Source organism: Ovis aries, chromosome X, assembly GCF_016772045.2.
Source record: "Ovis aries strain OAR_USU_Benz2616 breed Rambouillet chromosome X, ARS-UI_Ramb_v3.0, whole genome shotgun sequence".
Taxonomy (NCBI): domain Eukaryota; kingdom Metazoa; phylum Chordata; class Mammalia; order Artiodactyla; family Bovidae; genus Ovis; species Ovis aries.
The window spans coordinates 55379257-55403904 of NC_056080.1; the positions used below are offsets into that span (position 1 = coordinate 55379257).

The following is a 24648-nucleotide window of genomic DNA, read 5'->3' on the forward strand; positions in this document are numbered from 1 at the left end:
CTTAACAAACTTATTCACAATATTTCCACAATCCTCTGGTAGAACAAAATTTCACTATTGAACACAAAATGTAAAACTGTATTCAGGAATGCATGCCAATGCACACTGAGGAAAAATGCAGAGTAATGCCATCAATGAACTCAACCAGCCACAGCTCACATTTGCAACACCAACCTTGGCAGGGACAAAGCTATATCCAGACTGTTTGATGATAAGTTCCTCTGCAGAGAAGGCTAAAGTGGGCCCAAGCTGACCTTGTCTCCCCCCAGCGACATCCTCAGCTTCACTCTCAACTCCTAACAGACGATTTGAGTGCTCTCAAAGGACAAGTTTGAATTAACACCCAAGTTGCACCTGGTTTACAAATGTTAAGTCTTCCAAAGACCTAGTTCAGCATACCTTTCACAAACAAGGCACAGCTGAAAGGAAAAGCTCTGCAGAATCCAAATCACAGTAAGAGTGGGAGTGAGGTGGGGTGGAGTGGAGGAGGTGAACAAGTTAATCTTAAAACCCCTAACCAAAGTCCTTTCCGTATCTTCAAGCATACCTGACCATGAAATGGTTGGCTGCTGAATCACCAGCTCAGCATTTCCTATCATGTCAGTGGCGTACTGATAAAGATGAATGCTGGTGTGTTGTCTGAGAGATTGGAGGGAAACAGCCAGCTGGGAAAGGAGGGCAGAAAGAGGCTAAAGTATGTGGGGCAGGAGGGAACCAAGCTCTTTCAATTCTCAAGACAAATGCTGACATGAACACAGGACACCAACCAACCAGAAACTGACTTTTTCAAGCAGGTTAATGCTTCAATTGAATTTGCTCTGGTTTAAGTGTGCTCCTTTCAGGAGAAATTTTCAAAGGATTTTGTGAAACTGATTTTTAAAAAGCTTCTACTAGATATCTAATGTTACACTAGGTATCAAATGAGGCCCCCAGTTCAAAGGATATTAAGACGAAATGAAGATCTGCAACAGCTTCCTAACGGGAAAGAAAAAATTCTATTACATCACTGGGTAACATGAGTACTGAATCATCCTTCTTTGTAGATAGTCTATTATAAACGCAAATTGTCAGGCAGCTCGGAAAGAGCAGGCAGTGATTAGAATCCGACAACAGACTGCTTGTGATTCTCCAGACCCCCTTCTCCCTGGGGTCATGCTTTGGTCCTTGGCCAGGCTCAAGCCTGCTTACCTTCAATCACAGCTTTCTTTTTTTCTGCCTCAAAGAAGAAATAACCTTGGCAGCCCGCATTTCCTCATTTAGGTTGAGGAGCTTTTACAGAAGGAGCCCCGGTCTGAACTGCTTTAGAAGGGCACTTGCTGTATTCTCTGCCTTTCACAGGAACAAACACCACCTAAAGAACCACCAATGTTCCCTGGCGGTCAGAATGTGATGTCACTGTTGGAATCACGTGACCAGACCCTTGGACCAGCCTTGGAGAAAGAAGATTTTTAACCAAGCACAGAAGCCTTAAAGATGTAGTCTCATCTAAACAAATGTCATCAAACCAGAGGCAGTCAGGTCAGTTCAGAAAACTGGGATTCAGACAAATTTAAGGTTTTCAGACCTCATTCAGAAGAAAATCTAAGAAGGCAAAGTATAAACATCAGAAAGCATTTAAAGTTACAGGGATCTTAAATATTTTTAAAAGGGGGAGGGAGAGAGAGACAGGCAAATATGGAAAGGCTTTTTTTTTTAATGTACTGGATACCAATAACACAGATAAAAATCTCACCAGAGTAAATTAGTGAAATGAATGAAAGATGCCAGACACAAGAGAGCACATAACATGATTTTATTCATGTAAGCTCAAAGACAGATAAACCTAAGTTATATGGTTTTAGGATACCCATGTAAGTGACTATATTATAAGGGGAAACAAGAAAATGCCAAAAGTAAAGACAGTAGCTGACTAGGGAGAGAGGGGAGTCATCTTCTGGATGGAGCACATGGTGAAGGTTGGGCTTTGGGAAGGCTGGCAATTTTTCTTAATCTGGGCAGGGGTTACCTGAGTATTCACATTATGATTATTCTTTAAACTGTATATACATAGCTTATGTCTTTCTATAGAGAAAATTATGAAAAACTGAACCATATATGAACTTAGCATACAAAGTCAGGTCTTTAATACCTCCTGCTGCTAAGTCACTTCAGTCGTGTCTGACTGTGTGACCCCAGAGACGGAAGCCCACCGGGCTCCCCCATCCCTGGGATTCTCCAGGCAAGAACACTGGAGTGGGTTGCCATTTCCTTCTCCAATATATATATTAATAATACCTCCTAGTAACTTTGAAAACTCAGAAGGCAGTCAAGAAAATGAGTTGTTTCTTAGCAGTAGTGCTCTACATATAGGTAACACTGATATACATATAGGAAAGTTAAGAGAGTAAATCTTAAGCATTCTCATCATAAGGAGAAAACTTTTTCTTTCCTTCTTTCTTTTCCTTTTATCTATATGAGATGGGCTTCCCTGGTGGCTCAGATGGTAAAGAATCTGCCTGCAATGCAGGTAGACCCAGGTTTGATCCCTGGGTTGGGAAGATCCCCTGGAGAAGGGAATGGCTATCCATTCCAGTATTCTTGCCTGGAGAATCTCATGCACAGAGGAGCCTGGTGGGCTACAGTCCATGGGGTCACAAAGACTCAGACATGACTTAGCGACTAAACAACAACATGAGAAGATGGATGTTAGTTGAACTCATTGTCGTAATCATTTCACAATGTATGTAAATCAAAGCATCCTGCTCTATACCTTAAACTTATACAGTGATGTATGTCAATTATTTCTCAACAGAACTGGAGAAAAAGAAAAGATAATTGCCATCTCCTAACCACCTAAGTGAATGCACAGAACAGCCTCTGTTAAACAGTAATCTAGTCGGTGTGCTCCAATAATCAGACCTAAATATAGTGTTTCAAAATGTTGTGATTACTCTCATCAATTCTTAAGGCCTGATGAATCTTAAAATATCAATATAACAAAACCTTAGGAAATGTGAGGCACTTCATGGAACCTACATGCTTTTGGTCCAGTCCATCACTATGACAGTATCTCAGTTCTTGATGAACTAACCTAGCACTAACAAGAAGTAAAATGAAGCGGCAACTGATAGTACTGTGGCAAAGAACGAACAAGTTTAAAAAGCAAAAGCTATGACTCAAGTGTGACTGTATTATACAATTATACTTTTAGAAAAGTATGTATTTCTTACTTAAAGAGGATGACAGGGCCAACCTCACAAGCCTCCTTCAAGGTTTTCTTTACTAAATGGGATTCTATGTGTAGTATCTGAAGACCACTACAGAATATATTCACTTATAGTAAGACTCGCATTACCTTATTAGGTTATTTTACACTTTAACATACTAGTTTTTGGTACTTAAAAAATGTATAGATTTTCAATGTACGGTAACTGGGTTGCATAACTAGCACCATGTCAATAACTTCTGGCGAAAGTTCATGTATTTTTCAAATGCTCCATCAGTGCTTCTGCGGAGGAACTATTTTATTCCATGTAAATTTACCTCTTTTGAAAACTAGAGGACTGATACTATGACACAGTCCTCCTACTAAAATGAGATTTAATTACAATTCAGATTAAGAAATGAGGCACTGGATTTTCAGCAACATGGTTGGCTCTAGATATTATCACACTAAGTGAAATAATGCAGAGAAAGACAAATGTTGTAGGATACCACTTATATGCGGAATCTAAAAAATGATACAAATGAACTTATTTACAAAATAGAAACAGACTCACAGACATATAAAACAAACCTACAGTTACTAAAGAGGAAGGAAAGGGAGATAATTTAGGAGTTTGGGATTAGCAGATGCACACAACTATATATAAAATAGATAACCAACAAGGAACTACTGTATAGCATAGGAAACTTTACTCAATATTTTGTAATAACCCATAAGGGAAAAGAATATGAAAAGGAATATAGATATACTTAGTGTGTATATATATATATTTAGTGTGTGTGTGTGTATATATATATATATGTGTATACTCTGCCAAATGTGTAATCTCTAGCACATGTTCCTTTATAAGGCTGTCAGGTGTAGGTCAATTACTATGGAAATAAGATGTTTTACACACACTAAAATTACAATGAGAATTGTTGTATTCAATTTTTGGCTGTAATTCATGTAATTGCTTTTTGTGATTTTTAGAAAAGGAGGCACCTGTGTTACTTTATTATTATAAAATTTTCCTAACCAACGTTTGGTGAATTTTACTAGTCAGTCTACCTCACATTTTGTTTATGATTCTAAATTGTTTTAAGTTATGTCTACAGTATTCTTGCCTGGAGAATCCCATGGACAGAGGAGCCTGGTGGGCTACAGTCCATGGGGTCGCAAAAAGTCGGACACGACTTCACTCACTCACTCACTCACAGTATGTTTTTATCCTTTCATTTGGTGGCTGCATTAAAATTCTCTCCCATCCTCCCCAAAATGTATAAATGAATCACTCTGCTGTATACCAGAAATTAACACAATATTATAAATCAACTATACTTCAATTAAAAAAATAAATGAGGCACTAGTATTCAGAATTTGACATTATATTTCTTTTACTCTTTTCTACCCCACTATTCCCTTCTTTGCCAAATGTGTAATCTCTAGCACATGTTCCTTTATACAGGCTGTCAGGTGTAGGTCAGTTACTATGGAAATAAGAGAAATCCTTACCAATTTTTAATGTATCCGATGATAAAACCACAACGATAAAGTTATTATTTGGGGACAGAGTTATTTTTGTGGAGCACAGATCTGACCAGATCATTTTCTGTTTCTAATATGTTAGTTGCTCCTACAACAAAGTTTTTAAAACTTTCAACATAGGAAGACCACTTAATGGGGATTTGACACAAGTATGGACTAGGAATTAGAAGATATTCATCATAATTTTTAGAATAGGAAAAAATACTTTAAGTGTATAATAAGGATGATAACAATACTACTACTTTTTAAGGTTTTATCAATGAGAGGGATGAAACTTACTCTTTCACAGAGGTATCTATATATGACTTGATGACAAATAGCTTAAGCTGTAGGTCTTATTCCACATCCAATTGGTCTATTTTCTTAGCATTTTTTTTTTACTTAGTAGAAAGAAATATTAAATTCATAAAACTAAGTTATCAAGAATGAGTATAGAAATGATTCCATTCTGGATCAACTACTGAGGTACAAATAGAGTAGCAAAATGCAAAAGGCTTTTCAAAAAACAGTGGATTAAGACTTAAGCTTCTTTAGATAAACAAGGACCTACTGTATAACACAGGGAACTATAGTCAATATCTTGTAATAACCTATAAGGGAAAATAATAATCTGAAAAAGTATATATATATGTGTGTATATATATATATATATACATATATATATATATATAAATGTAATCACTTTCCTGTACAACCTGAAATACTGTAAATCAACTATACTTCAATTTAAAAACAGGGTGATTTTTTTTTTAAGTTAAGCTTCTGGTGTGTAAATACTCTGCCAAGAAAAAAGGCAAAATTAAACAACAGCTCTAAATATCAAGATTGGGGTTCTTAGGCAAGTCTATATTCTTGTGTCTACACACACACACAAAGGTAAAACTTAGATAAGTTTTGAAGGCATAGTGTGCCATTCAACATAAGTTATATAAGAAATGGTTTAATGCTCTAGCAGGAAAATAATTCAAGTTAAAGTACATCTGGATCTCAAATGATAAAAGAAAGGTCCCCTAAAGTTTATCTGCATTGCTTGAGTCTGGGACAAAAATGTACAGAAAACTAGTCAGAAAAAACCTTGAAACAGCTTTCCTGGTAAGGTCTAAAAACTTAATTAATGGGTGTTTAAAAGCACACAGCTGAATAAGGAGGCATATAAATGAATGAATTTTGCTCATTTCCCTTTATGGAAACCACTTTCTAATATTTTCTAAAAATCACATGATGCTTAAAACTAGAAAACCCCTTAAGACACAAGAAAATAAATTCCAATTTGAAAATTAATGTTTATTTCAATCTCTAACCAATATGCCATTAGAAATTTCCTGGGGGAGCTGAACAGTAACTGATTAAGTGAATTAGTTAAACACTAACAGAAACACAAGGGGAAAGAGGATAGAAAGAAACCTTGTGCACCCTGACATACTGCTTTAGTGATAACCACACTGCATGTGGGCTCACTTATTGGCAGTAGCCTAAAGAAAGAAATAAGCACACAGAGAAATGGAGCAGGGCTATTGGTATGCATCAGAGGACTTGGAAAATAGTTGCATTTTAAGGATATATTTCAGTTTTTACACGGATATTTTGTATTTTTGCAAAGCTAAAAGCACATATACAAAAACAGTCAACATTCTACCTAACACACATCAGCAGATATTCATTCTGTGATTTTTAAAATTGTACCTTCATTCAACAGCAAGTAGTAAGAGTTTATTATGAGCCACTTCTCACTTTCATATCTGCACCCCTTTCCCTTCTTGTACTGGTTCATCTATTCCAGATCTCCCAACAAGCCATAAACTCTTTCACATTCAATTTACCTCTATGTTTGAGAATACATTACAGTTGAAGCCTCAGTAACTAGTCAACATTTTTAGGACCTTTCTATCAATTTGTGCCTCCATTTTGCTTTCCCACTAATATATACCCACTAGTTGAAAAGCGAATATTAGTGAAGCAGCCCTCTCATCAAAGCCCTGGAGAGGGTCACAGGACTGTTATGCTTTAGTTTAGTTTGGCTCCTAGGGCACTTATTCAGGGTGACTAAGGAGATCCAACCAGTCCATTCTGAAGGAGATCAGCCCTGGGATTTCTTTGGAAGGAATGATGCTAAAGCTGAAACTCCAATACTTTGGCCACCTCATGCGAAGAGTTGACTCATTGGAAAAGACTCTGATGCCGGGAGGGATTGGGGGCAGGAGGAGAAGGGGACGACAGAAGATGAGATGGCTGGACGACATCACTGACTCAATGGACGTGAGTCTGAGTGAACTCCGGGAGTTGGTGATGGACAGGGAGGCCTGGCGTGCTGCAGTTCATGGGGTCGCAAAGAGTCGGACACGACTGAGCGACTGAACTGAACTGATTTCCATTAACTGGGCTTCCCAGGTGGTACTAGTGGTAAAGTAACTTAGCAGGCACACATTCCATTGATACATATCTGTAACGCCATACAGGTTGTTACATAGTGAAATACCTCACTTTGTGAGTGGCTGTAGAGAGATAACCACTCTTTCCTAAGGACTCTCTTCCCCCACAACCATCCCCCAAAGGCTCCTGAACTTTCCCAGGACGCAGCAGCTGGAACACCAAGAGGCTCCGGGACATTCAACCTGTTGGCTCAGTGTCTGTGTTGTTCTGACGGTCACCCCTGCACCCATTTAAATTAAGGACTGACTGCCGAGAGCTGGGCTTCCCAGGTGGTGCTAGTGGTAAAGAACCCGCCCGCCTAATGCAGGAGAGGTGTCGAGAGAGGTGGGCAATAGAACTGCAACAACAGTAACAAATATATATGTGCTATTAAAATAAAGTTTGAGGGTTACAAGGAGTATACAGGAAGATGGGGCATGGCAGAAAGGGACAGGAAAAAGGCTTTTGAGATAAGCATTTATCTAGATTCTAATACCACCTTCAGACTCCATGGCTCCCATTGGATACAGCTCTGTCCCCACAGGGTTGTAGACATTTGCTTGACAGTGTATCTTTTAAGCTTTCTATTCCCAGCCATCTGTTCTAATCTAGAAGTTCCCCCACCTAACTCATTTTCATTACCTGTGGAGCTAGGGTGCTAACTGCCAGAGTTACCAGTGTTTGGAAAAACAACTTGAGGAGCATGGTTTGGTACCTATAGACTCCCACTGTACAAAAAAAAAAATGCAGAAATGGAAGTAGAGAGGCTAGGTTTGACAGCATTGCTGAGAGGGTTGTCCATATAAAGAAAATAGCCCTCTGCTCCCTTACTTGCTCTTCATTCCTTCCTTCTCAACTTTATACTTTACAAGGGACTGACAAGAGGACTGGGAAATGTAATGGATACGGAGATCTTGCTCTAAGAAGTACATTCCATGCCAGAGTATTGAGAAACCCTTTGGCTAGCACAAGCCTATGTAATTACTTATACTTATTATTTTAGAAGCAGCAACTCACCAGTTCCTCTGTACTGAGCCTACATTGGTTTCTCTCTATTAATCTCCAAAAGGAAGCTGAGGACAAGAGATTAGCAATCATTCTTTGGCAGGGTGAAAAACTTCAAGAGAGGAAATAGCAAGTAGGAGATTCTTCCCAAACTCATGGGAATAGTGTGATGTTATGGACAAAGAAATTAATTAGGACTTCCAGTTAAGACCCCATGCTGCCAATGTAGGGGGCACGGTTCGATCCCTAGTCAGGGAACTAAGATCTCACAAGGTATATGGAATGCCCGAAACAAACAAAAATGAATTAAGCACACACATATATAATCTAGGAAATGCTCTTAAAGAAACACTTGGACCTGCGTACACCAACACACGCATGTTATTCACTACAGCACTGGAAACAATGAAAGAGTCCAGTAAGGGGGGAATAGCACAAGGAAAGAAGCAGACTCATGTGTACTGAAACAGAAAAATCTCCCAAACTTACTATGTGAAAAAAGCTATTTACAAAATAATAAGTAGATTTTTAAAAATTGTGTCTCTGTGTTAACTGGATAGAAAAAGAATTGAAAGGGTCATAACTGAATTATTCTGAAGGGTTATCTCTGGAGTGGGAAGTCGGCAGTGAGGGGGAGGACTTTCACATGTTATATACGTGTGCACTGTTTGAATCTCTAACAGGTGTGTTTATGTGTTATGTGTGTTTCTAAAAAGAAAAATAACAATAATGCAGCTAGAAGATTAGAAACAGGACATCGCAAAGGAAAGACTTCTATTGTGAGAGGCAGACCATTGGGGTATTTGGAAACAAAACAGGCGACAGGTTTCAGACAACACCAGGAGAAATGTACCAGAAGGAAGACGGCTTACTAAATTTTTAAGTGAAAGTCAATGGGAAGAATAGTCTTCATGATCAGGCCTGTTGTCCAGCAGTAAGAAGATACAGATTCCAAGCCTAGCTCCATAACTCAGTAATTTTGTCACCCTGAGCAACTGCCTTCATCTCTGTGGCTTTAAGGTTCCCTATCTGTAAAATCAGGGTGTATTAACATGTATGATTTTTACAGTCCTTTTCCACCCTCATACTCATTATTTTAGCAATGATTATTTGTGGATCATTCATACATTGTGCTAAATGACTTTTGAGAAGACCTTAGCTTTGAAGAACTTCAAAGGTATTTTGATTGCATAGTTAGAGAATACTCTTCTGGCAAGATCATAAAATGGTACTAATCTTGGAAAAGTAAGATTCAGCTCAGCAGTGAAGTAGGGCACACCTGGGACCAAATGCATCTGGTCTCCAGCTAACCAGAGCTATACCAACATGGTTACTAAACTTCTGGAGAACCCGCTGGCCACAGACCCCAGAAACACTCACCACAACACTCCCAAAACATCACAGCAACCCTTTCCTCTACCCTAGAATGTCATAAACTGGAACAAAGTGTGGTTCAAAATAATCCACTCAGGATTTATTAGAGGCCAAATGTTTGTCCTCTAATTTTCTTCTTTCAAGAGGGGACCAAAGCAGTGTAACTAATTAGAAAATAAATGGAGAGCTTCCAGATTCAACCCTTGCAAGTAAAAAGCTCAGTTGTCTTGCTGTTCACCTGAAACTAATACAACACTGTAAATTAACTATACTTCAGTTAAAATACATAAATAAATAAGAAGTTGTCACTCCCATTTGAAAAACAAGAAAAGGCTAGAAAAAACTGAAAAATCAGTAACTTTTCCAGGACTCACCAGAGAGAATTATAAGGTTGCAAGGGAAACTTCCAACCTCCAAATCTGAAGAGACAGGCTTATCTGAAAAGACACCAAGAAAGATCTGCTTACCTGGCCACTTAAATGGCAATTCTGACTAATTTCCGAAGGCTGAGTGTAGACTTACATGAGACTAGGAAACTTCTGAGCCTATACTTTGGTGTTCTCAAAGAAAGATCTCCTCCAGACTCTGATGAAAAGCTAAGAGTTATCATTGTGAAATAGGCCAAACAGGTCATTCTAACAAAGGCCTATCTATGCTCCAGGGGAAAATTAGCTCAGTTGGTAAAGAATCTGCCTGCAGTGCAGGAGACCCAGGTTTGATCCCTGGTTTGGGACGATCCCCTAGAGAAGGAAATGGCAACCCACTCCAGTATCCTTGCCTGGAAAATCTCATGGATGGAGGAGCCTGGTGGGCTGCAGTCCATGGGGTCGCAAAGAGTCGGGCACGACTGAGCCACTAACACTTATCCCAGGTCGGGGAAGGGCATTCTTCCCTCTCCAGTCCCCACTCCAGCCTCCTAATCTCACCTAAGGGGTAAAAAGCAAAGTCAGTAGGGGTCTGGGCTTCCCGGAAATGGGTTGGAAATGCTGACAGGAGTAGGGGGCAGGGAAAACAAAATGCCATACCACTGGATTATATTTTGTGAAGGTCAAGTACAAAACACAGGTCCAACAGACACTGCGATTTAATCAGAAAATTATAAAATAACCTATTCCCCCATACCATACCACCATACCAATAGGGCTCCCGTATACTGGCTCAGAAGGTAAAGAATCCAGCAGCAATGCAGGAGACCTGTGTTCCATCCCTGGGTTGAGAAGATCCCCTGGAGAAGGGAATGGCAACTCACTCCAGTATTCTTGCCTGGGAAATCCCATAGACAGAGGAGCCTGGCGGGCTACACTCCATGGGATCACAAAGAGTTGGACACAACTGAGTGACTAATGCTTTCACTTTCATACTTAATAACAGTGAATTACAGCTGCAAGATACAGAATGGAGTGGTGCTTAAGGAAGCTCAGTCAAGAGAAGAGACAAAAACAAGGACACTAGAGAGATTTAGCCCCCTAGCACCAATAATTACACCAAACATTAAAAACAACTCCTAGCCAGTTTAACATAAATCTTAACACAAGAGAATTAAACTGGAAACCTACAGAAAAATAGCTGGAAAATGCCAAAACACCTGGAAATTAAGCAACACGCTTGCAAATAACCCTTGGGTTAAAGACCTCTCAAGATGAATTTTCAAACATTTTGCAGTGAAAATGAAAATACAACATAACAAAATTTGTGGGATACAGCAAAAGCAGTCCTTAGAAATTTATAGTATTAAATGTATATATTAGAAAAGAAGATCTAAAATCAAAAGGTCTTACCCTCACCAAAGAAGACATACAGATGGCAAATAGCAAATGAAAAGATGCTCATCATCATTTGTCATCAGGGTAATGCAAATTAACAATGAGATCCCACTGCACACCTATTAGAATAGCTAAAATCTAAAACACTGACAATACCAACTGCTTGCAAGTATATGGAGTCACAGGAACTATCAGTCATTGTCGGTGGGGAAACAAAATGGCACACCCACTTTAGAAGACAGTTTGGCAATTTCTCATAAAACTAAAAAGTTTTATCACATAATCCAGAAATCACACACCCATATATTTACCCAACTGACTTGAAAACTTATGCCTATGGGAAAGCTTGCACACAGATATTTGTAGCAGCTTTAGTCATAATTGTCAAAAGTTGGAAGAAACCAAGATGTTATGCAGTAGGTAGGTGAGTGAATAGACGAACTGTGGTATAGCTGGACAATGGAATATTATTCAGCAATGAAAAGGAATGTGCTATCAATCTACACAAAGACATAGAAGAGCCTTAAATGCATACTGCTAAATGAAAGAAGCCAATCTGAAAAGCCTATACACTGTATGATTCCATTTATAAAGAAACTCTCAAAGTGTTAGTCACTCAGTTGTATCCGACTCTTTGAGACCCCCATGGACTATAGCCCACCAGGCTCCTCTGTCCATGGGACTTTCCAGGCAAGAATACTGGAATGGGTAGCTATTCCCTTCTCCAGGGGATCTTCCTGACCCAGGGATCAAACCCACGTCTCCTGCACTGCAGGCAGATTCTTTACTGGCTGAGCCACCCAGGAAGCCCAAAGATATCCTGGAAAAGACAAATTTATGAAGATGAAAATGGACTGATGGTTGCCAGGGGCTCAGAAGGAAGAACATTGAATAGGTAAGATATGGGATTTCTCAGGGCAGTGAAACTATTCTGCATGATACTGTAATAGTAGATACATGTCACCATGTACTTATCAAAATCTATAGAGCTTTACAGCACAAAGAGTGAACCTTAATGTATGCAATTAAAAAAAAATCCCAGGATGGAATGCATTAACTGACAAAAGAATCTAATTATATTACAAATTTGTGAAACAGCCTCACTAAAAGGGGTAAAAGGAAAAGATGCTGACCCAAGTAACTAGAAATGGAGTTTTTTAAAACTAAAGGCAAAAGGAATTTTGTAAGGCAAAAGGAATTTTGTAATAAGTGCTTTATTCTAGTTGATAAAGTAGTTTCCCATGAAGGATATGGGTTAACAATTTGAAATCCATGCATGTACATAGAACTACCTTATGACCCAGCAATCCCACTTCTGGGCATACACACCGAGGAAACCAGAATTGAAAGAGACACATGTACCCTAATGTTCATCGCAGCACTGTTTATAATAGCCAGGACATGGAAACAACCTAGATGTCCATCAGCAGATGAATGGATAAGAAAGCTTTGGTACATATACACAATGGAGTATTACTCAGCCGTTAAAAAGAATTCATTTGAATCAGTTCTGATGAGATGGATGAAACTGGAGCCGATTATACAGAGTGAAGTAAGCCAGAAAGAAAAACACCAATACAGTATACTAACACATATATATGGAATTTAGGAAGATGGCAATGACGACCCTGTATGCAAGACAGGGAAAGAGACACAGATGTGTATAACGGACTTTTGGACTCAGAGGGAGAGGGAGAGGGTGGGATGATTTGGGAGAATGACATTCTAACATGTATACTATCATGTGAATTGAATCGCCAGTCTATGTCTGACGCAGGATGCAGCATGCTTGGGGCTGGTGCATGGGGATGACCCAGAAAGATGTTATGGGGAGGGAGGTGGGAGGGGGGTTCATGTTTGGGAATGCATGTAAGAATTAAAGATTTTAAAATTTAAAAAATAAAAAAAAAAGAAATGCATAAAAAAAAAAAATTGGATGGTGGATGGTGAGAGCCATGTTTCTCACTACCTTAAGGGGAAGGTACAGACAAGTAAGGGAAGAAGGCAAGAATGAACCATGTGTTAATGGATTAGAATTAGAGACATCAGTATGATCTCATGTTTAGCTTAATATAGATGCAGATAGTTAAATATGTAGGTCAGTATACACGTATATTTGTTTTTCCTTACTGAGAGGGCCTAGAATCAACACCCCAATAGGAAAAAAGCACACTGAATGCCCAGATCTTGGTTTCTAATGCCAACCTCCACTGAAAGGAACCAGGGCTCCTTGGAGAAATGGCTGATTCTAGGACTGAGTCAGGAAATACATAACATGGGCCTGGAGTATGTTATACCAAAAAGTAAGTAAGTGCTCAAGAAACCTCCACAGTGACAGGGGTATGTCAAAGGGAAACAGAGCCAACTGAAAGAGCTTTGAGTGCACAGCTAGAAAAATTTAAATAAAATAAATAATAATGGATTATAGTCCAAAGTATTAAACAAATGAGTCCCTACTGTTATAAATAAATGATTGAATAAATAACTGGGAGAGAATAGAGAAATCTCTAGTGAAGAACAATTCCAAATAGTATCTTTAGATACTCTACCTGCAAAGAGGTAGAGAATAACTTCCTTATTCTTAAGTGTCAGCTATGCAGTGACTTCCTTCCAAAGAACACAATATGAAAAGGATGAAAAAAAGTGTAACTTCACAGTCGAAAAAAATGGATAAATACTGCCTCATCCAAGTGATCAAGGTGAACATCAGCAGTCTTGAGTCATACTGACAGCATATACCTTTGATATGAATGTGGTAAGAAAGACATTTTACCTCTAGTCTTCTCCCCCAAGCCTCAGTCTAATTATGAGAAAAGCATCAAACAAATCCCAGTTGAGCAACAATCTACAAACACCTGGCCAGTACTCCTCAAAACTGTCAAGATCACCAAATGGAAAGGAAGTCTAAGAAACCATCACAGCCAAGAGAGGCCCAAGGAGACACAATGACGAAATGTAATGTATCCTGGATGGGACACTGGGTAAAAACTCAGTAGATCCAAATAAAACATATACTTAAGAATGGGCCAAAGAACTAAATAGACATTTCTCCAAAGAATACATACAGATGGCTAACAAACACATGAAAAGATGCTCAACATCACTCATTATCAGAGAAATGCAAATCAAAACCACAATGAGGTACCATTTCACACCAGTCAGAATGGCTGTGATCCAAAAGTCTACAAGCAATAAATGCTGGAGAGGGTGTGGAGAAAAGGGAGCCCTCTTATACTGTTGGTGGGAATGCAAACTAGTACAGCCACTATGGAGAACAGTGTGGAGATTCCTTAAAAAACTGGAAATAGAACTGCCTTATGACCCAGCAATCCCACTGCTGGGCATACACACCAAGGAAACCAGAATAGAAAGAGACACGTGTACCCCAATGTTCCATCGCAGCACTGTTTATAATAGCCAGGACATGGAAGCAACCTAGATGTCCATCAGCAGATGAATGGGTAAGAAAGCTGTGGTACATATACACAATGGAGTATTACTCAGCCATTAAAAAGAATACATTTGAATCAGTTTTAATGAGGTGGATGAAACTGGAGCTGATTATACAGTGAAGTAAGCCAGAAAGAAAAACACCAATACAGTATACTAACACATATATATGGAATTTAGAAAGATAGTAATGATAACCCTGTATGCGAGACAGCAAAAGAGACACAGATGTACAGAACAGTCTTTTGGACTCTGTGGGAATGGGAGAGGGTGGGATGATTTGGGAGAATGGCATTGAAACATGTATAATATCATATAAGAAACGAATCACCAGTCTAGGTTCGATGCAGGATACAGGATGCTTGGGGCTGGTGCACTGGGATGACCCAGAGAGATGGTATGGGAAGGGAGGTGGGAGGGAGGTTCAGGATTGGGAACACATGTACACCCGTGGCAGATTCATGTTGATGTATGGCAAAACCAATACAATATTGTAAAGTAAAATTTAAAATAAATAAAAGTGTTTTCTGACTAAAAAAAAGACAACAATATAAACATATAAATGGGGGAGAGATTATGGGGTGTACATTCTAAAATCTGACCAGGTATTTTCTCATTAAGGAAACTTTAAAGCCTTTAAAGCCTGTGGACCATCACCATACACCCCATTTTATGGGTTCAGCATATAAAACAGGTGAAGTTTATGGCTCCACAGAGCTTCTGATATCAGTCACTCTTTTTTCAAGCTCAAAAAGCAGCAATAACAATTGCCATTCTCTTAGGCTAAGTGTTTTAAAAATCTGCCTACATTGCAAGAGATGGGGGTCCGATCCCTGGGTCAGGAAGATCCCCTGGAGAAGGGAATGGCAAATCACTCCGGTATTCTTGCCTGGAGGATCCCATGGACAGAGGAGCCTGGTGGGTTCCATGGGGTTGCAGAGAGTCGGACACGACTGAGTGACTAACACTATTACTAAGTACTACTACTACCACTGCTGCTGCTGCTACTTCTATTACCAGGCTAAGTGTTTAGGGAAGTTTGAATATCTTGAGGGTGATGGATCCCAAATTCCGTTTCCTTCTCCTTGCACCATGCCCACAAATTGCTTGAATCAGTTTGGGGAGAACCTAACTGAAATGATGATGGTAGGTTTCTCCATTCTGGTTTTTTTGGTTGTTGTTGGGTTTTTTTTTGTTTGTTTTTTTGTTTGTTTGTTTGTTTGTTTGTTTTTACAGCGGGGTGGAACAAATAGAACTGTTTCACAGCTTCCATGGTATGTTTCACGCACTGTCATATTTTTCTTTTTAAAAGAGTTTTTTTTTTCCCCTTCCCTGGGACATCAGGAGCTTATGCTGAGGCTGGCAGGGGTGGTCTGGGCATGTGCTCACATGCGAGGGAGAAATGGCCTGCCTATACTCCACCTGGGCTTGTAAGATATCTCTGACATTTCTGGTCTATTCTCCATGTCTAATTGGTCTTATTGATGCTCACTCCAAAGTTTTTCCAGGACTTATTCCCCACCCATCTCCATTCCTGCTGTCTTAATTCAGGCCTTTGCTCTTTTGCCTGCTGCTGCTGCTGCTAAGTCGCTTCAGTTGTGTCCGACTCTGTGCAACCCCATAGACGGCAGCCCACCAGGCTCCACTGTCCCTGGGATTTTCCAGGAAAGAACACTGGAGTGGGTTGCCATTTCCTTCTCCAGTGCATGAAAGTGAAAAGTGAAAGTGAAGTCGCTCAGTCGTGTCCGACCCTCAGCGACCCCGTGGACTGCAGCTTACCAGGCTCCTCCATCCATGGGATTTTCCAGGCAAGAGTACTGGAGTGGGGTGCCATTGCCTTCTCCGGCTCTTTTGCCTAGATTGTTCAAAACTAACAGTTTAATGGTCTTCCAGTCTCCAGCATACCCTTCCCCTGAATCCATCCTCCACACTGCCATACATTCTCTAAAACATCGCTCTCATCACATCATTCCTCTGCTTTAAAATCATTTGGTAACTGCTTGGTTACAAGGTAAGGTCTAAAAGCTCTCCCAACCTATTTCCTGCTCCAACTGTCACCATCCCCACCCTTGAGTCTCATGCCCCAGACTCACAGCCTCTGTTTATTAAGCAGAAAAGGGTCTCTCCTGCTGCTGCCTCCTCTGCCTGTGCTGCACTTTCTGCCAGGAATCTCCTCATTCTACAGTTAGGGAATAGCAGCAAGGCAGGCTAGGTAGAAAGATGAGGAAGTGAGAGGAAGAAGGGTATCGAAGAACATTACCACAACAGCACAGTTCATATCTGGGTATTCCATAAAATACTGACTGCACGCATGACTGAATTGCTGACAAGGAATTCCAGGCTGCGGAGGCAGGCAAGTGAGAACAGATGGACTACGAGAATAGCTCTGAATTTTTTCCTGTTACTCAAACCCTTTTTCTATTTGCCTCCTCCTCCCGTTCATTCAGATCTCTGTGTTTATGTTTCTTGTAATTTACAGACTACTATAACACTACCTCAGATGCATTTAACCGTGCCATGCATAATTTATTTATTCATTCCTCATAAATCAGCCCCTCCAGCCATCTGGAAAGCAAGAACCACTTCTACTGCCTTTCAAGTTCCTTTTAACTAATCTTTTTAGTACGTGCTATTGTGCCTGGTTCAAAATGTAATATTTTACGCACAGTCTCACCACAGAATATCAAGGACTTTATGACCTTTCTTTTCTATTGCTGTTGTCATGATCATTAGGAAATGCTGTGTGAAAACATGAAAGTAAGAACAACTAAAAAGCAAAGCAAGAAAATTAGATCATTACAGAGTGGACTGATTTTTGTGCGTGGTTCATGGAAAACAGCTTCATTATTATATGGTCAGACTCTGGAAACCACAAGTAGTAATTTTCCTGTGAAGGAGAGTGAAAAGTGAAGGACTACTCATGTAAAACCATATTCTACAATCATAGGCAATGTCAAAATCTTGCCTGCCTCAGTTTTCTGGTTTATTAAATGAGAATAATGGATATTCACCCCATCACCTAACGAGAGCAATATGAACACAGAAAAAGTGCTTTGGTCATATAGATGCCATATGAAATCATTTTTCATTAAAAGCAATGATGATAACTAAACTACTCTGGTTTAGCCAGAAGGCTTAAGTAGAGGTAGCCAATCTAAGTTAATAGATACCCTAACTGACCACTTCAGTAGAGCCAGTAATTGACATAACTGATTCATTATGGTTATAACCACACATAAAATGGACATGATACACAAATGTTCCTTTTATATTAGTAGGCAAATAGAAAAACCTACCAAATACTAAGCTATGAGTACCTCTCTCTTATGAACTTTAAATTCAAGGGCTCTCTTCTACTGTTACTGCCCTGAGGTAACTTTACCAGGCAAATTTCTTTATCTTTTTTAAAATTTTTTGTTTATTCATTCATTTATTTTTGGCTTTGCAGGGTCTTCATTGCTGCGCAAGCTCTTGTCTAGTTGTGGGGAATGGAGGTTACTCTCTAGTTGCAGCGTGTGGGCTTCTCATTACAGTATTTTCTCTTGTTGCAGAGAAGGGGCTGTAGGGCATGTAGGCTCAGTAGTTGTGGCTCCCAGGCTCTAGAGCACAAACTCAATAGTTGTGGTGCAGGGGCTTAGCTACTCCACATCACGTGGGATCTTTCTGGATCAGGGATCAAACCTGTGTCTCCTGCACTGGCAGGCAGAGTCTTTACCACTGAGCTGCCAGGAAAGCCCCTTGTTATCCTTTTGAATCCATGTTTTTCATACTGGGATATTCATCCCAAGTTGTTCGCCTCCCCTCAGAGAAGCCTTCCCTGATCATTCCAACCACAGTATTATTCCCAGTTATCATCTATTGTGATAATGAACTAAAGAATCTGTCTGTTTATTTATCCAACTAGATCTAAATTCCAGATTAGCTTGGATCTTATCTATGTTAATCCAGCCACTGTATTCCTAGTGCCTACAGCAGTACCTGGTTCATAGCAGGTGCTCGATGAGTATGTGAAGGAGTTTGTCCTCACAGTGACAATAAGGTTCATTCAAACTTCTCAGCATGACATTCAAGACCCAAATTTATTTATTTAGGCTTATATCTTCCATTTTACACCTCTATATATTATGTTTGCTGCTCTGTAAAAGCTTACTTTCTGCCTTGAATGCTCTTCCTCCTACCAAGAAACTTATCTTCCAAGGCCCTTCTCAAACACACCTTTTCTGTGAAATTTTTTCCAGTCCTATACACACACACACACACACACACACACACACACACACACAGAATGCGTCCTCTGCTAAGTTCTTATAAGAGCTATAGCACTTATAATATAGGGTTATAATAGATATAAAATAATGATGATGATGATAGCTAACATTTTATTGAGCATTAACTTGATGCCAGGTACATAAGTATTTTATATATTATTATTTCATTTAATCCTGAAAACAACTCTAAGAGATAGATACTGTCATAAACAGTTATGTTTCTGTTAGGCTAGCTAGAATCAACTTCATGAAGGCAGGTATGGTGCCTTAAAGCCCTGCTAATTCCCAGAACCTAGAAAACTATCTGCAATGTCATATGCCCTTAACACAATTTGCTAAATAATGAATTCTAACAGTAGTTTCTTGCCCCCTGACTTTACTTTGAGAATGGCAATCCCAGTAACTTAAAGAAACAGACAACAATTTAAAGTAAGTACATAAATTTAATCTTAAAGTGATGCAGTCCTTTCTAATAACAAGAAACTCAGCAGATACAAAAGGGTTATATACCTAGCTATATACAAAGTTTAAAATATTTGAAGATTAAAAAAACAAAGCTAACAAAGGCAAACCAGGAAGAGAAAAAATATATTTTCAACCTACATTAGACAAAAGATTAATAATAATAATATAAAGTGAAAGTCGCTTAGTCGTGTCTGACTCTTTGTGACCCCATGGACTTAGTCCATGGAATTCTCCAGGCCAGGATACTGAAGAGGATAGCCTTTCCCTTCTCCAGGGGATCTTTCCAACCCAGGGATCTAAGCCAGGTCTCCCACATTGCAGGCGGATTCTTTATCAGCTAAGACACAAGGGAAGATCAAGAATACTGGAGTGGGTAATCTATCCCTTTTTCAGTGGATTTTCCCAGCCCAGGAATCAAACCAGGTCTCCTGCATCACAGGCAGATTCTTTACCAACTGAGCTATAAAGGGCTCTTATAAAAAAAATAAGATAGCCCCTTAGAAAAACAGGAACATCGTATGAACAGGAAACTTTCAGAAAAAGAATTTTTTTTGGCCATGTCATGGGGCTTGTGGGATCTTAGTTCCTCAACCAGGGACTGAACCCAGGCTCCTGGCGGTGAGAATGTGAAGTCTGAACCACTGGACCACCAGGGAATTTCCCAGAAAAAGAAATTTAAATGGTTAATAAACATGAAAATATGCTCAAGCTCATTAATTTTAAAAAGTGAAAATTAAAATAATGGAGATACATTTATTTTATCATATTGTAGAGATGAAAAAATATTTATAATATTTAGTACCAGTCAGGTGGTGGGGAAATACACACTCTTACACACTCATGCTACAAAAATGCTCTGATAAGGTTAAAAGATACATATCCCCCACACACACACACATACACACACAAATAGGAAAATATTGTAAACAACTGAAATATGCATCAATAGAAGCTTAGTTCAATAAATTATGCTACAGCTATCCCATGAAATTATATGTGGCCAATGAAAAGAATGACATTACTGGATAACCAAACAATACATAAGAGGAATTCTCCTTTCATAAATATATTCCAGATAATAAAAAAACAATTATAAAAGGGGGAAAGGACTTGAACAGACATTTCATCAAAGAGGATATAAATTTGGCAAATACACACATGAAGTGATGTTCAAAATTATAAGCCATTAGGAAAATGAAATTAAACCATCATGAGATAACACTACATAGGTGTTAGAATGGTTAAAATATTGTAAAGGAAAATAAAAAAAATTACTGAAAATAGCAACAGCTGTGGAGAATGCAGGACAAGTGGAACTACCTACCAAATGTGGCTAGCTCAGATGCAAAATGGTACAGCCACTCTGGAAAATGGTTCAGCAGCTTCTTATAAAGTTCAGCACAGATTTAACACATTATTCAGTGATTTCACTCTGGGGTATACTATTCAGCAAGGAATGAACAACTTGGGTAAATCTCCAAAGCATTAAGCTGAGTAAATGAAGTCAGTCTCAAAAGTGGACATACTGGTCTTCCTTGGTGGTCCAGTGGTTAAGGATCTGCCTGCAAATGCAGGAGACACGTGTTTGATCCTGGTCCAGGAAGATCCCACAGGCTGCAGAGCAACTAAGTCTGTGCACCATAACTAATGAGCCTGCACTCTGGAGACCGAGAGTTGCAACTACGTAAGCCTGCATGCTCTAGGGCCCATGGGCCACAACAAGAGAAACCACCACAATGAGAAGCCCATGCACCACAACGAAGAGCAGACCCCGCTTGCCTCAACTAGAGAAAGCCCACACGCAGCAATGAAGACCAGCACAAAAATGCAAAATAAAAAGTTGACACACTATGTGACTCCATGTATGTGACATTCTCGATAAGGAAAAACTATGGGCCAGAGAAAAAATCAGTGGTTACCAGGGGTTGGGGGTAGGGAAGGTCTGAGTGCAAAGGATAATAAGAAGGAATTCTTTGGAAGTGTTGAACTATTCTATATCTTGTTGGTGAGAGGGGTTACAAGTAATCTAAGCACATGTTAAAATACAGGATTGGGTACAAGTAGATAAATTAATGTTATTGTATATACATTAGAAATAATTTTGAAAAAGATAAATTATCATCAGGAGTAATAATACCTTCTATTTCTCCATCTAAAGGAGGAACATCATCTCTCATGGAGAAATCCATGGCTGTCCCTGGTATGTCCATCAAGTCTTCATCACTGGAGCTACTTTGGAAGCTATTGAAACTCCCCTGATGAAAGCCTCTGTGATCCATGGCTCCTGCACAAAAAGAAAAACAGGTTTATTACAGTGAGTTCTAAACCCCTTACTGCTTATTCTTTTTTGTGTGTGGTAAATACACGTAACAAAACTTACCACTTAAACCACTTTAAACTGACAAGTCGATAGCATTCAGCACATTTACAATGACATGCAATCATCATCACTCTTCATTTCCAGAAATTTTTCATCATCTCACACAGAAACTCACTATGCAATAAACGTAACTTCCCTTCTTCCTCTTACCCCAGCTCCTTATAACCTCTATTTTCTTTCTGTCTGTGGATTTGCTAATTCTGGATATTTCATATAAATATAACCATATAGTATGTGGCCCTTTGTGTCTGGCTTCTTTCACTGCTCATGTTTTTTTCAAGGCTCAATCATGCTGTAATATGTATCAGTCTACATTTCTTTTCAGGACTAAATAATACCCATTGTATGGATATACCACATTTTATTGATTCATTTATCAGTTGCTAGACATTTAGGTAGTATTCACCTTTTGGGTTACCATTTATTCATATGTCTTATTTTATGTTATTATTTTAAGTAATATAGACATGTAAACTACTTAACATATTCAGTTACCCTCCAGATATAATGCACTGCTACCCTTACCATGTAACACAAGAGACAATTCTCCACATGGACATCACCAGATGGACAATACCAAAATCAGATTGATTATATTCTTTGCAGTCAAAGATGAAGAACCTCTATACAGTCAGCAAAATCAAGATCTGGGGCTGACTGTGGCTCAGATCATGAGCTCCTTATTGCAAAATTCAGGCTCAAATTAAAGAAAGTAGGGAAAACACTAGGCCATTCAGACACGAACTAAATCAAATCCCTTAGGATTATACAGTGAAGGTGATGACTAGATTCAAGGGATTAGATCTGATAGAGTACTAGAGGAACTATGGACAAAGGTTTATAACATTGTACAGGAGGTAGTGACCAAAACCTACTCAAAGAGAAAGAAATGCAAGAAGGCAATGTAGTTCCAAGAAGGCACAATAAAGGACAAAAACAGTAAGGACTTAACAGAAGCAGAAGAGATTAAGAAGGGGTGGTAAAAATACACAGAAAAATTGTACCAAAAAGGTCTTAATGATCCAGATAGCCATGATGGTGTGGTCATTCACCTACAGCCAGACATCCTGGAGTTTGAAGTCAAGTAGGCCTTAGGAAGCATCACTACAAACAAAACTAGTGACGGTGATGGAATTTCAGCTGAACTATTTTAAAATCCTAGAAGATGATACTATAAAAAGTGCTGCACTGCATATGCTAGCAAATTTGGAAAACTCAGCAGTGGCTACAGGACTGGAAAAGGTCAGTTTTCATTCCAATCTCAAAGAAAGGCAATGCCAAAGAATGTTCAAATTACAGTACAACTGCACTCTTTTCATATGTTAGCAAGGTTATCCTCAAAATCTTTCAAGCAAGGCTTCAGTATTATATGAACTAAGAACTTCAAGATGTACAAGCTGGATTTAGAAAAGGCAGAGAAACCAGAGATCGAACTGCCAACATCTGCTGAATCAGAGAAAAAGCAAGGAAATTCTAGAAAAACATCTACTTCTGCTTCATTGACTACACTAAAGCCTTTGACTGAGTGGATCACAACGAACTGTGGAAAATTCTTAAAGAGATGGGAATACTAGACCACCTTACCTGCCTCCTGAGAAACCTGTATGCAGGTCAAGAAGCAATAGTTCAAACCGAACATAGAAAAGCGGACTGGTTCAAAACTAGGAAAGGAGTATATCAAGGCTGTATACTGTTACCCTGCTTATTTAACTTATATGCAGAGTACATCCTGCAAAATGCTAGCCTGGATGAATCACAAGCTGGAATCGAGATTTACCAGGATAAATATCAACAACCTCAGATATGGAGATTACACTACTCTAATGGCAGAAAGTGAAGAGGAACTAAAGAGCCTCTTGATGAGGATTAAAGAGGAGAGGGAAAAAGCTGGCTTGAAACTCAACACTCAAAAAACTAAGATCATGGCTTCTGGTTCCAACACTTCATGGAAAACAGAAGGAGAAAAAGTGGAAGCAGTGACAGATTTTATTTTCTTGGGCTCCAAAATCAGTGCAGAGAGTGGCTGAAGCCATGAAATTAAAAGACACTTGATCCTTGGAATAAAAGCTATGTATGACAAACCTAGACAGCATATTAAAAAGCAGAGACATCAGTTTGTTGACAAAGGTCTGTCTAGTCAAAGCTATGGTTTTTCCAGTAGTCATGTATGGATGTGAGAGTTGGACTATAAAGGAGGCTGAGTGTCCAAGAAATGATGCTTTTGAATTATGGTGCTGGAGAAGACTCTTGAGAGTCCCTTGGACAGCAAAGAGATCAAACCAGTCAATCCTAAAGGAAATCAACCCTGAATATTCATTGGAAGGACTGATGCTGAAGCTCCAATACTTTGTCCACCTGATGCAAAGAACTGACTCGGTGGTAAAGACCCTGATGCTGGGAATGACTGAAGGCAGAAGGGAGAAGGGATCAGCAGAAGATGAGATGGTTGGATGGCATCACTGACTCAATGGACATGAATTTGAGCAAACTCTGGGAGATAATATAGGATGGAGGAGCCTGGCATGCTGCCATCCATGAGGTTGCAAAGAGTTGGTCACAACTTAGCGACTGAACAACAACAAGAAAGACACATAGGAAACTGAATCTCTCAGTCTTCCCTTCTGTCATTCAGGAATTGTCTTTACTCTTTATTTAAGAAAAAACAGTTTCTCTACTTTTCTCTGGATCTGACTGAGATAATAGATTTCAGTGCCTTACTCTGAGTATCCATAATCTTAAGGAAACCTACTATCTCTAGCTCTCATCTCTATCTTAAGCTCCAGAAACTAAATTCCCAAGAAC

General features: G+C 39.2%; 1 protein-coding gene across 3 annotated transcripts in view; it reads right to left on the reverse strand.

The window, feature by feature from the left end:
* Window positions 1–24648, reverse strand: part of CLCN5 (chloride voltage-gated channel 5) — a 208782-nt gene that overhangs the window by 30371 nt on the left and 153763 nt on the right. The window contains exons 3-4 of one of the 3 annotated variants that reach the window (XM_042242380.1): window positions 21604–21750; window positions 9895–9957 (exon numbers count right to left, since the gene is read on the reverse strand). In XM_042242380.1, coding sequence (XP_042098314.1) covers window positions 9895–9957; window positions 21604–21750 — 210 coding nt within the window. Of the gene's footprint in view, window positions 1–1188; window positions 1389–9894; window positions 9958–21603; window positions 21751–24648 lie in introns of those variants that run through there. The other 2 variants (XM_012106711.4, XM_042242381.1) reach the window with 2 other exon arrangements.